The sequence below is a fragment of the Agelaius phoeniceus genome, chromosome 5, assembly GCF_051311805.1.
Source record: "Agelaius phoeniceus isolate bAgePho1 chromosome 5, bAgePho1.hap1, whole genome shotgun sequence".
Lineage (NCBI taxonomy): Eukaryota > Metazoa > Chordata > Aves > Passeriformes > Icteridae > Agelaius > Agelaius phoeniceus.
The window spans coordinates 24555834-24569407 of NC_135269.1; the positions used below are offsets into that span (position 1 = coordinate 24555834).

A 13574-nucleotide genomic window follows, 5' to 3' on the forward strand; every position below is an offset into this window, starting at 1 on the left:
TAGCAGCCTTCTCTTTTTCCTGCTGCATATCCCAGAGATTTGAAAAATGATCCATTCTTCAAAGCATCCCTGGTAATTTGGACCACAGTGCTATACTTCTTTTGAGACTGATGCCTTTCAAAGCTGCAGCTTTTCTTCCTGCAGCAGCTCCTGACAACCCTCCATAACATATAGCCTTAAGAGGGGAAAACAGGTCTGAGGAGCTTCACTTTTACTAGGAGGAATTTTACATTAGAGATGGCACTAAAATCAACAGAAAACAGATTATTTCAAGCAAAGAAGGTAGCTTAGCCCTTTTTATGGAGTGTAGGACTATACTGTCACTAATTTCACTGTGAAAAGTGTACTGGAGATCTCTTAATGCACATGTAGGTAAAATGTATCTGCATACACAGATCAGTAATATGAATTAAACACAGAGATGCAATATGTGTTCTGTCCTGCACCATGTTTGTTGTCTTTTTTGTTTTCCTAAGAACACTACCACCTTTTTAGCAAGACCTAACTGGAGATCTGCGTTTCTACATTGTTTTTGCTGCCAGATAAGGAAAGATAAATCCAGAACCCATGATTGCTGGCTGTGTGGCTTTACCCCATTGGCAACCACCTCCCCCTGGTGACATCAGCTGAGGTGGGGAGACTACAATTTGAACTACAGTAGTCACTTAAAATGAAAATGAATGTTAGCATCTCTCTGGTATGTGTATGCCCTAGTCTACATGTTTGATCAACGTCCTGGTTTCTTACTGAGAAATGTCCTCCTGGAGACGTTGCCATACACATTTAGGAATTAGAGTTAGAATTTATGCTTCTATTAATAAGAAATCTTGCAAATTCTGCTTTGAAAAGAGCTATTTTCTTGAAGGTGAAAAGTACTTTCTCAAGCACCCAACTCCCGTTTTCAAAATACTCCATTGCAATAGTCCTGAATATGGAGCAACAGGACAGAAACCTGAATTTGTGCAGCTGCAATTTATAGCAATAGAGATGCCCCATAAGCAGCATCTGGGTAAAGGGGCACTTCAGTGAAATGGAAGCTTTCCTGTAGGTAATGAGAGGTGTTAAAGGGTGTTCACACAAGGGAGGGCATTTTTCTTCTTCAAACTTACCTTTATTGTCTGTGCAACTTTCAGGCTCAGCCTGATGCTGCAAATATTTAGTTATGTGCATAAGTCAGGACACAAGTGGTCCATGTCTTTCAACTATTAATCCAAATATTAAAATATTCCAACACATCCAATGATAGCATCTTGTTCATACTGCAGGTCCCTACTTTAGGCTTAAGTCTATTTGGAGACTGCCCTCACCCCACCCCAGCAAGCCCTGGGTCTCAGGAAAAAGCTGTATGAGCACAGCAAGATGGGTACAATGGAGCCAGACCAGAATGGTGCTCTTGGGCCCACGTACTTATGAGAGGTAGAGCACAGATATTGCTTGCCTGTATCTATGCAAAAGAATGGCCTTTTAGTGCTTCTACAAACTCCTCTTTCCCACATCCAAGAAGTACAAATAGATTTAGAAGGGGGGGCTTTGCAGAGAGATCGCATCTCCAGGGACCTGCAAAGCTGGGTGAAATTCCAAGACCTGCAGTTGTCCTGCTGGAGAGTGCACTGCCCTCAGTTTCCGTATCATGGAGAATCCTACCACTGACCTTGTGGGGAAGGTACAGACAGAGGGAGCTCCCAGAACCAGCTCCCGCGCCTGTCATCTTCATCCTTGCAACAGAACAGGCAAGGCTTGGGCGGCTGTGGCAGCACCTTTAAATCCATGCTGATTGTAACTATTGTAAGCTCAACTCGCACGCCGTAAGGTGCGCGTCCTGTCTCCAGCAATTCCATGTTCCTTTTAAAAAAAAAACCTGGACTGCGGGAGAACAAAGACCTACAGCGGCAACACCGCCGGGCCCACTTCGCCCTGCCTCGATTACGATGGGCGAAAACAAGTTAGAAGTTTATTGAGGCTTCAGCCCTTACGTGAAGAGGGAGGGGAGGCAAACCGCAGGGGATTGTAGCGAGGCGGGGCGCCCAGAGCCCTCACGCCGCTGGCAGAGCGATGAGGGAACTGCGGCGCGGCTCCGCCCCTGCGGCCGCCCTCAGCAGCGCGCCCACGTGAACGAGCCCACGTGACCGCGCCCTCAGCACCCGCACCTGCTGGCGCCATGAGAGAGGGGGCGTGGCCACGATATGACCCTTCCCACCCTCCCCCGCTCCTCCGGCCCCCCTGCCCCGCCTTGCCGCGCATGCGCGCGGAGCAGGACGGGCCGATTCACGCACCCAAAATGGCGGCCGCAATGGATGTGGACACCCCCAGCGGAACCAACAGCGGCGCCGGCAAGAAGCGCTTCGAAGTGAAGAAAGTGAGGCCTCGCCGGCGCGCTCCTCCGGCAGCTTCCGGAGGGATGGAGGGGGTTGGGGCCGGCCTGATGCCAGTGAGAGGGACGGAGAAGGGGGAGACTTCCCGCTCCCTTTACGGAGCCGGGCGCCCGGTTCCGCACCGGAGCGGTGGGAGGGGCGGTGCGAGGCCTGCGGGGAGTCCTGGCGTGCGTCCTAGCCAATGGCTGAGGCGGGCCGCCGCACGTGCAGCGGGAACTGGCCAATCAGTGGGCGCGGCTGGCGGGGGCGGGAGCAGGAGCACCGACGGGGCCGTGCCGGCCCGGGGCTGCCCTGGCCGGGGGATGATGCCCTGGCTGGGGGATGATGCGCTGCTCGGGGGATGCCCTGCTCGGGGCTCCGCCGCCCGCTCCCCGCTGACGGTGCCGCCCCGATGGGCCTCGGCTACTCCATACCCAGAGCCTTTGGGCAGCTTGGGCCGGCGAGCAGCTCTGGAGCGCTTCCGCCCCCCCATCACCCCCGGCCGCTCTGGCCCGGCTGCTGTGGCCCAGCCGCCCGGGCTGCCCCATGTGCTGCTTAAAATACTTTCTGCAAATGGCTGTGGCTGATGTTTTTTCTCCTTCTTATTTAAATCGATCCACAGCAACGTGTTAATGAGCAAATGTCCTCGTGCCACCCTGGCTTTGCCTCCTCGCTCAGAGCAGCCATAATATCGCTTTCCTGTCCAGTGCCACCAGTTTGTCAGCTGGGTCACGGTGATGGTCCGAGGCTCTTCACGAGGGTGTAGAGAAGCAGAGTTAGATTGTGTGGGCTTGTACTAAGGTATCATTTGAGGAAAAGTGGCCCCTAGACTGAATATCAGTAAACACTTCCAGTGATTTCTGCTTGTAGATGAGTTTGTTTGAAATACAGCTGCCATCAGTGATGATGAAAACCCCTGGATCTGTGCCAAAGAAAGTGTTTGGGTGACATAATTGCTTGTCCTTTGGAATTAGGGACAAATATAATGAGAGTGGTAGGAAGTGGCACCACTTATGTGTCAGTGGCATTCCTCCTCCCTGGCCAGGTACCAAGACCTTTGTTGCATGTGTGGCTCAGTACAGGTGAGTGGGCCATCAGAGTAGACCATAATGGGACAAGAGATTAACTACTGGAGTGTATGGAAGAGATAAGGGTGCTGAGAACTTTTATCTCAGCTGACTTGAAGTATGGATAAAGTCCATGAGAGATGAATGGGAGGCCAGAAGGCCAGCTAGACTTGAAGTTAGAAGTCTGGGAAGAAAAATGAGGTTGCTACTGGTCTATGTCCTAAAAGATCTGGTAGTATTGTGACTACTTTTTATATCAATACTTGGAACTCAGTGGTCCTTCTTTAGTGTCCCAAACTGAGGGAAAGCAATGAAAACATTAAGATGGAAATGGAGCAGAGTAGAGATTTACTATAGTACAGTCAGTGCAAATATATACTGAGAAAATGTAAGGGGGAAAAAATCTATACTACTTAAGTAGTAAATGAAGATTATTTGATTACCAGTGGATTGCTTTGGATGTTGAAGGCAGGTTCATTTATTTAATGAGTTTACAGAAGACCTCATTATGGGTTTTGTCTGGAAGAATAAAAAGGTACTATATTTTTCTGCATAGCTTGCTCTCAAATCCTCAAACCCTTCCCCTGAAGTAGCATGGGACAGTGCTATTACTTTTTTATATGCATAAAGTAAGTCTTTGAAAGGTTGATTTGGTAGTACTTTGAAATTTTTATATCCAGCCTTGCTGATAGGTTGTTGCTTATTAACCTTTTGTAGGGAAGATTTTTCAGGAGTCAGTGGAGAGTAGCATTAGAGATTTAGTTCTTGACCCCAACTGCTTTGAAGGGTGATTACTAGAAGAACTGCCACAAATAATGGGAATTCCTCTTAACAAAAATGGCATCTGAATTGGTCCTTCTCCAAGGGGCTGTCCTTTCCTATTAGGATTTGGCTTGATGCATTGTTGCATCATTGGATTCCAGTGGATCTTGAATAGAAATCCAGATGTTTGCATTTGTTTCACCAAAAAAAAAAAAAAAAAAAAAGGGCAGGGGGACTGTGGGAGTTACCTGCTATTTGAAGTGGGAAGGAGCCATTGTTTCTGGGAGATTTGTACCACTGCTTCCTAGTAACCTGAACTCATGGTGAAGAATTACTCTGGACTTCTAAGTTGTTTTCTTTTTCTAAATATCCCAGATTTTCTATTTCAAAAAGTACATGGCATCATGAAGGATAGTGAGGATTTCTGTCCAGTGTAAATTGAATCACAACTGTTTTTCTTTTCTCCCCCTCTCTCCAGTGGAACGCCGTGGCTCTGTGGGCATGGGACATTGTGGTTGATAACTGTGCCATTTGCAGAAACCACATTATGGATCTGTGTAAGTAAATGGGGAGGGACACAGTTTGAACAGCTGAAATTACCCCAGTTGAGGATATAACTCAGCAGAGCTTTCACGTAGTAACTAATTCTTCTGCTGATCTGTATTTTATGTAATGCTGAAGTCTCATAATCTATTTTTGTGACCTCTATCACCATACTTCTTCTTCCTCACCCGTTTTTGTAAAGGGTAGGATCTCTTGATGCCAGATCAACAGACATGATGCTGCTGAGTGTATTTTGAACACAACAAAGGAGAACAGGAGCAATAATAAAGAGGAACTGAAATTATTCAGGGTTGACAGGCATTGCTTACAAAGGAAGGTATTATATGTCAAAGTTTGGGAGGTTGCTACAAGTGTCAACTTCTCGATGACACTCATTAAGGTGAAGTCTTGTAACACTCTCTGTGTCTGTGTCTGGCAAGGACAGGCATGGACCAGCAAATTAATTTGACTCCTCATTCTATAAAACCTACCTTGCCTAACTAACTTAGTACGTGTTATAGTAGGGGGAATTTTGTAGCCACCTCGAGAATTATTTGTTCACTTACAAAGGAGAGTAATCAAATGCCGAAATGAAAAGCATTACATTGTTAGTATTGATTTGATTTTAATATTTTTTTCTGTACAATCTTGATGGTTCATTTCTATCATGAAATAGGTCTGTATGCATGAAGTCACTGTTTTCAGTCCTTTAGAGTATTGGTAATGAGTACAAACCCTTTATTTTTTTTCTCAGAAATGACAAAGTACTGTTGACACCATAACTGTCTATCTTGTTTCAATCATGAGGGACAGAAGACCCTTTAGCCTACCCCAGATAGAAATTTGCCTATATTCCTAAAATGTGAGGCTAGTGGAACTCCCCAAAACAAGCCCAGGTCCAAACACAGTGCCTGGGCATGGCCTGTCCTGATCCCATTGGAATAGTTTTGTTGCACTTTGGTTTTGTGTGGACACCCTTGGAACCAATACTATTGGCAACTTCCTGTCAATAAGACTGTATGGAAATTAAACACTTCAGATAAATGAGACTTCAAAATTATAGGAACAGCTACTGAAGGATGTACCTGATTTTTATTTAAATAATAATTACAAAATTACTTTCAGAAGCTTTGTTTGGTGGGTTTTTTGTTTGTTTGGTTGGGTTTTTTTAATAAAGAGAAAACATTAATAACACACTGGTCTGAACATGGGTTAAGCAGGTTCACTTCTCTTCTTGGGGATAGGTATGTTTGCATTTTGAGCCAGTTACTGCCTATCCATGCTTCAGGTTATTCTTGGTTATTAGACAGGGAATGATAACACAAAAAAGAGCAGGGATTATGAAATAAATTGAGGTTCTTTAATGTAAAGATTTCCCCCTATGAAGTGTCTCTAGCCTGTACTGTCTTGGAAAGAAGTTTCAAAAGAAGGTGGACATTGGACTACTGCTTAGTCTCTCAGGTTTATAATGGATTAGAGAGAAAATCATTTTGCTGACAGGCAAATGGAATTTCAAAGACTTATTAGAACATAAGTTGCATTTATAGAATTTACTAATGTATAGAATAAATATATAAAATCCTGTAATTCAAAATAATTATTAATCATAAGAGGCATGTATTTTAAGATAGGAGATGCTGGTGTATTTCATTCTATCAATCTGCCTCAAAATTAATTGCACCTCCCATGACAGACCAAATACAGTCTCATATATTTGCTGTTTTTTTTTTTTTTTTTTTTATAAATAGCAAATAGGACATATGGGATGAAGGAGAGGTGTGGAGGAGTTGGAAGGAGAATGGACAAGTGCTATTTTTGAGTAATAAATTTTGTTTATCAGTTCTTTTTAATATTTTTAAAGCCCTACCAATATGTGTGTGGGGGTTGAGAGCATATAGGTAGATAAGGAAAAACAGTAAAGGAAAAAGGCATAGGTAATTTTTTTTCCTTTTTGAGTTGCTCAAGCATAACATGTTATTAATTGGTATGAGCAATGTTATGAGCCTGGACTGCAAATGACAGACTAAAATTGACAGCATACAGAGTAGAAGGCATATCTAAATTGGTATTCCGAGATCAGTGTTGGCTCTGGATTTGCTTACTTCCTTGTTACAGATCATTAATGTTGTTAAAAACTCCTTTAATTAGATTTTCAGACATAAGATGTGAAGTGATGGCAAATTGAGAAAAAATTAATAGAATATGCAGAGAAGAACAGCACAAGATTTGATTTGATAAAATGCAGGATATAATTGTCTCCTACTCCTAGCCACAAAAAGAAACTTAGAATGGGAAAACATTAGAAGAGTGATAAGTAATGCCAGCCATGGTAATGAAAGTTTGTTAATGTTGTAAAGTCAGGCAGGCATCAATGCTAAGGTGTCATGCAGTTCTCCCCATGCATGTGCCTTATGACTGGTAATAATGTGATTCAAAGGATCCCCCTGCCCTCAGTTTGGTTTGTATTCAGTGTACAGAAGGGATGAGTAGATTTTCAGTGTTTTGGCTTAATTCTTCTCTGGAAAGACACAGGTTCTGTTGAGATTTTACTTTAGTCTTTCTTCAAAGGCTTGCTCTCTGATGTTGTCACTGCAACATAGTAAGTTGGGGAGTGTTAACAGTTTGTTTAGTATATTGGATTATCTTCTGGTCTAAAATGTGTAACGTCTTATTGTAGTAAGATGACCTGTATAGCTTTGAACTGTGTAAAATGTGCCATCAAAATACTGTCCCCTTGCTTTGATGGTAACATGCCAAGTACCATGAATCCAGCTTCACAAAGATAGATATGTTGCATAGAATCCAGAGAAAAATCTCAGGATGTTATTAGATGGAATGGGTTTGTATTTATTTCTTGATGTGTAAATAGACAGGTGATTTCTGCAATAGAAAACGCATAGGAAGTGGGCTGGTTCTTACAATGCCAAGATTCAGAAGCTGCCATTTTTTAAGATGCATTTCCACAACTCCCTCAGTTGAAATGCTTCCATTGCATCTTTCACAATTATTTTCAGGTATTTCAGGTTTTAGCTGTCTCTTTCTGTCCTCACCTGCAGATACTCTGTCAAAAGCAAGGTAACAGAAGAGTCATTCAATATTCCTCCAGTACCTGTTACTATCTCACTTTTACAACTTCTTTTGGGTCAGCAGATGGTAAATAGCTTCTCTTTCTTTCAAGAGCCAGGATCATCAGCTTTCATTCAAGGATGGAGATTGTCCATGTATTTAATTTATTTTTTTATTTGTTGATATATTTTCCTTTTCTGAAATGAAGCAAGCAGGAGACCAGAAAGTGCTTCAGCTTTTGGGAAGCCCTTTTTTGGTAGTCAAAGGTAGCAGTGCTGGCAGTAGTCCCCAGTGAGTTTGATGAGGGAGCTAAACTCGGGTGTCTTGTTGGAAGGGCTTTCCATCACCACCAGAGGACTCCTCCTCAGGCACCTCCACAAAAGTTCATCCATCCTCTTAAACTTTTGGGACTGTCATGCTTTAGACTGTCCGTGAAAGTTTAGGTTTGTCAGTGAAAGTTTCAGTGACACTGAAATGAATGGCAGTGGTGCTTGTTTTCCTTACCTAAACCATCTTTCTTCCTTCTTACTCCCAGGCAAAATACAGAGTCCTTAAAATCCTGAAAATTAAAAATTGTGTTCATGCAGCTCTAATGTTAGGGCCTCTTAGAGAGACAAAAAAAAAAAAAAAGGCAAAATGACATAAAAAATGGGCTAGATGGACTTCATGTCTAATATGCCCAATATTTTGTTTCTAGCAGGGAAAGAGAAGAAACAAGATAAGCATATTGTGTGCTGGAGTATTTTCCTTGCTTTCAGCAGAGGCTTTCTGAGTTAAACTTTGCTGCTCTTTGACTTTTTTCCTTCAGATTAATTTCCTCATCTTTTCCTACAACTCATCTTCTCACCATGATCGATTACTGTACCAACACTGATCAGATATTTAAAAGTTAACATACTATGCCCCATGACCTTGAGTCCATACTGCAGTAACAGTGAAATTGTTGCAAAGATCTCAGGTGTAGAATTTTATACAAGTATCCAAAGTAATTGAAGTTCTTCGAGGGTCTTGAGCACCTTCCATATTCTCAATCAGATTTAGATTTATTGCTGTATGTATTGAAAGATTTGGGAATTAAGACTGAAGTACTGGATTTTGTTTTCTTCTATAGCAAGGCAAAGGATTGAGCTTTGGACTTCCTGCTGTGGTATAGCATATCTTTGATGTTAACCATATGATAAATACAGGTTCACTCAAATCTTGCAGAACAGCTGTTGCTACTGAGTTTCTTAGGACATCATTCTTGTTTTGAGTAGTTCCTCATGACCAAGATCAATTGACATCTCTTGCATCTCAGAAAAAATGGGCATTTTTTTTTATTTTGTGCACCTCCACACCTGAAAAGCGTGAAAATGGAGAAAGGGAAGAATGGGACAGAACAAGTAGAGATCACATTTTTCAGCCAAACCTGTGGGGTTTGGAAGTTTTTTAATCTTTAATTGGTGAATCAAATTCCTTTTCCTCTAAGCATATTCAAGCACACAAAGAGTGAACAGAGAATTGGAGCTCGTTCAGACATCTTCTTTGCCAGGGGAAAAAAAAAATCTGCAAAACAAGAAAGCAGCAAGCCCGTGTATTGAGTTCTAGGCTGATCATCTATCAGCAGATCTTTTAAAATCATTTGGGCTTGACTCCTAAAAAAGGCATCCTTTAACAAGAAGTAAAATGTTAGTCTTACAGGTTTGTGCTGCTGATGGTGGAGAAGTTGGAAAAATCTTTTTTTCTTCTGAAGTTTATTCTTAAACTGGAGCAGAAGTGATTTGTTCAGGCCTTAGAATGGAGAACTGGCTTGTAGGATTTATTTTCTCAGTGTTGTTTTTCTTACCTCACTCTTTTTCATCTCCTTCATCTAAACTATCTGACACAAAAGCCCAAAACATAACCCAAACTCATAAAAAGTTAGGGTTGAGGATCCTCCTGGGAACTCAGCTCCAAGGTATAAAATGTCCAAACCACACTGTATTTCCTATCTAAATCATACTGTATTTCCTATTGTGGATTTTTGGGATGTACTTACCTTTCACAAGACTATACAATAAAGACAGGCAAGCTCCAGCATTACACGAGCAAATTAATTTGCAAATAAAGTACATAATGTCTGACAGGAACATATAAGAAGTTGTATTGAGAGAAACCTGGGTAAGAAGTTTAAGATGTCAACTCATCATCAAAAGACATCTCTGTGAACACAAGAGGAAAAAATTAAAATCTTTATCCTTGAAATTTGGAAAACAAACACATGTTGCCAGCAGATGAGTTATGTATTCTTGCCCTCTGGAACTTTGGAATACTAAAAAAGTAGAGGAAGGAGGAAATCAGGATTAAGAATGTTTTGAAATGATACTTTTGGAAAAACAGTGCACATTAAACCATAGCTCTTGATACTTTCTGGTGTGTTAAACACCACAAAAGAGCTCCTCCTCCCCTGCCTACATTTGCTATTATGAAGGAATCTACCAGTTAGTACATGTACATCTTCAACTGCTGTGTGTATTTGTTCCATCTTTATTTCCACAGGCATAGAATGTCAAGCCAACCAAGCATCGGCTACCTCTGAGGAATGCACAGTTGCATGGGGTGTCTGCAATGTAAGGAAAACTTCTGTTGTGGAGCTTGTGTGGGGTGATGCTATCCTCCTTTTTTGAAGATGTGAGGCAGAATCAGTTCTGTAGCATGTTTCACATAATCCACCAGAAATAAGAATTTTAAAGTCCTTATGTTTGCTAGAATGTAGAAAGGAGAGAGAGAAAAAAGTGAAAGATGGAGAGATCTAATAAGACAAAGAAGCAAAGGGAGGAAGATAAGCCTCAATATATATATATATATATTTTTTTTTAAAGGAATAATAGAGCATGATTTTCCTAATCATGGTTTACCTACAAGTTGCACCTTTTCCTTTGCCCCACTAATAGAATAACTTGGATGTCAGCCTGTTTGATTTGTCTGTGTGCAGGCTAATTCAAAGAGTCAGTCTGGGGTAACCAGCTGATTTCCTTCCAGTTTTGGGGGAAGATCAAATCAATTGGTCCCACTAGCATGTTAACTCCAAACTTGAATACCTCTTAGCTAGCCTGGCCTGAGTTGGAAAATAAACTATTCCATAGTGGAATAACTTCCTGATCCTCAATCCCATCTTTACTGTGCTATGGGATTGAGTTACAACGTGACAATGCTGGAACAGGACCATAAATGTTGCAATTCTGTCTGCAGAGGACAAGGGCAAAATTTTAAACCATGTCAGGATATTCTAATGTCAAAATTATGTTGTTGTGTGTGAGGGTGACCACAAGTGGAACGTTGGTTTTAAGTAGCTGTATGGGGTAAGAGAACAGTTGCCCTTATCAAATACATAAATTAGGGTTGTTTTTTTTTTCTAATTTTGCAAATTCCTTTTTCTTCAGGCTCTGTTATCTCCTGCAAACTGACAGAAAGCTTCCTTCAGCATATATACATTCATGTCATCCCTGCTACTCACTCTGAAATCCTCTCCTTTCTTTCTGATTATGCTTCTTATCAGCATCTGCTCTGCCAATTTTGGCAGCTGCTAAAACTCTGCACTCCCTCCTTCATTAGAAGTCAGTCAGTTGCCACAGTATGCACTGTGGAACAGGCTCCCTGCTGCCGTTTCACTAATGTTTCCTCCTCTGTGAAAATGTGGATCAATTCCTTGGTGTTTATCAGCTAATTGACTAATCAGTCGTCCCCACCTTTGCCTGCAAACTCTCTTCTTCCTGTGATGCTTTCAGTGGTAGTTTTTGCATTGAGGTGCATTCATACACTCTGAAATGATGTGATCTGCACTTTGTCTTCCAGCACGCTTTCCACTTCCACTGCATCTCTCGCTGGCTCAAAACTCGCCAAGTATGTCCGCTGGACAACAGGGAATGGGAGTTCCAAAAGTACGTATCCTGCACAGATTGCAAGGAGAAAAGTCCACTTGTCCTGTAAATATAAATGATCAGTATCAGACTGATGTGTCTGAGGGCATGGTTGCTGTTCAGAGAGGTTCTTTCCTTAGTCACCTGATTCTAAGTGAGCTCTGAAGCGAGTCCAAGCAGCTGTGGGCTATGTAGGAGCTGTTAAAAAGTAGTGATTTCTACTGACATTCTCTCTAAAGAATGGAGAGCAGGAGAGAAATGGAATAAGCTAGAAGTAGAGTCTCAGGTGAATAGTGTGCTGCTGCAAGAGCAATTTGGGTTTAGAAGATGACCTGAATTCAGCTGCTTGGGTTCCAAAGTATTACTGCTGAGGTGCTAGGGATCTTATTGGGTCCCTCTGTTATCTTGATGATTTGTTTTATAACTCTGATAGCCTCAGAGATTAATACAGCTGATTTCCTAGCATCTGGAAATCAAGTGTCCATGTAGCCATTCCTGCAGCTTTGGTCCATTTATTTTTAATTGCTGTATTGTTTGTTTTATAATGTTTTTTAAAGGTTTCCTGTCAAGAGTAGTAGTAGGAGATCCAAGAATGGCTTTTTGAGGGATTGTCATATTTTGAGAAGTAATTGTCCATTGAGAATAGTTAGGAAGTTTGCCTATCACTTCCTTCATTCTGCACCATTGATCTAGTAATCTTAACTGTAAGATTAATCTAGTAATCTTAACTCAGATTGTTCTTCTCCCCAACCACTTTAAAAAAAAAATTCTTGTCAGAGTCCAGACTGAAAAAAAGCAAAACAGGTATTATAACTGTTGAGGATTGTGTCTGGGCTCTGGTAGACAGTTCTGCAAATCATCATTGACGTGACAACTGAAGTACCATGGTTTTGATATTAAGATGTTTTCCTGAACACACAATGAAAACTGAGTCCATGTTGTCTGGCTGATCAGTTCATATTGCATGGACAGCATGATGAGAAACAGAGACATGAATTAATATTTTCTGATTTGTGCTCAGTCTGGGGCTGTGACAAATTTTGGTCTTGCCTTATGCCAGATATATTTGAAGTGGGATTCAGGGCAAAAGATAACTGATACCAAGATCTCTCCACATGGGCTCTCTTCTAACTGGGTAGATTTTTAGGGGAAGTAAAATGTGGAGAACTTCCTAAGATTTCCTTAATAGTATTTCACCCATTTATATGTTAATTATGCTGTGGTAGAATGAAAGTAAATCCACCCAGACCAGCACTCCTATGAATTGTAATTTTTAAAAGAGCATTAACATATTATCTATTTGCAGGTATGGACACTAGAGAGATGGTCCCACGCTTCTTGTTATGTCATCGAACTCAATTGTTCTTGTCACCATGGGTTTGTTTTAGTGACTTGGAAAGTCAGTAATGTATACAATTCCTCTTTCATGCTAATTTCTTCCTATTGTATACCATTGAATAAAGTCCTGCTGGAGCTTCCTGTCAAAGTTTTTTGTCTTGTGTTCAGGAGCGGGCAGTCAGAGCATGAGGGAGGAGAATTATCTGCAGACTGGGGACTTAAACTAAGCTTAACTCTTTAGCTGGGGAGTGCTTCTTTTTTGCTGTGCCAGGCTTTTGACTGTGAGTTTGGTTCTACTCCCACACAAATGAGAACCACACCTTTGGCTCACTGAGGTTGGTGTTAAGCTCCATTGTGTAGTGCAGTGGGTGCAGGACATGGCCTGGCTAAGAGTAGTTTATGCAAATAGCTTTTTGTGTGGACATGCTTTATTAGAGCAGAGTTGAAATGATGATCTATACAATTAGGGGTTGTGTCATCATTAGAAACTATTCTCTCACTTCTACTCTTGAGTTTGACTGGACCACCTTCCCTGCAGAGGAAATTTTCACTAACTTCCCAGTTCCAGC

The 13574-nt window shown here is 41.7% G+C and overlaps 1 protein-coding gene across 1 annotated transcript; it reads left to right on the forward strand.

Annotated features, from left to right (window-relative positions):
* The first annotated feature begins 2195 nt into the window (after positions 1–2195).
* Positions 2196–13153, forward strand: RBX1 (ring-box 1). The gene is made up of 5 exons (XM_054631432.2): positions 2196–2356; positions 4659–4737; positions 10307–10377; positions 11603–11688; positions 12974–13153. The coding sequence occupies exons 1-5, from the start codon at positions 2240–2242 to the stop codon at positions 12984–12986; spliced, it is 366 nt and encodes a 121-aa protein (XP_054487407.1). The 5' UTR covers positions 2196–2239; the 3' UTR covers positions 12987–13153.
* Positions 13154–13574: the final 421 nt, after the last annotated feature.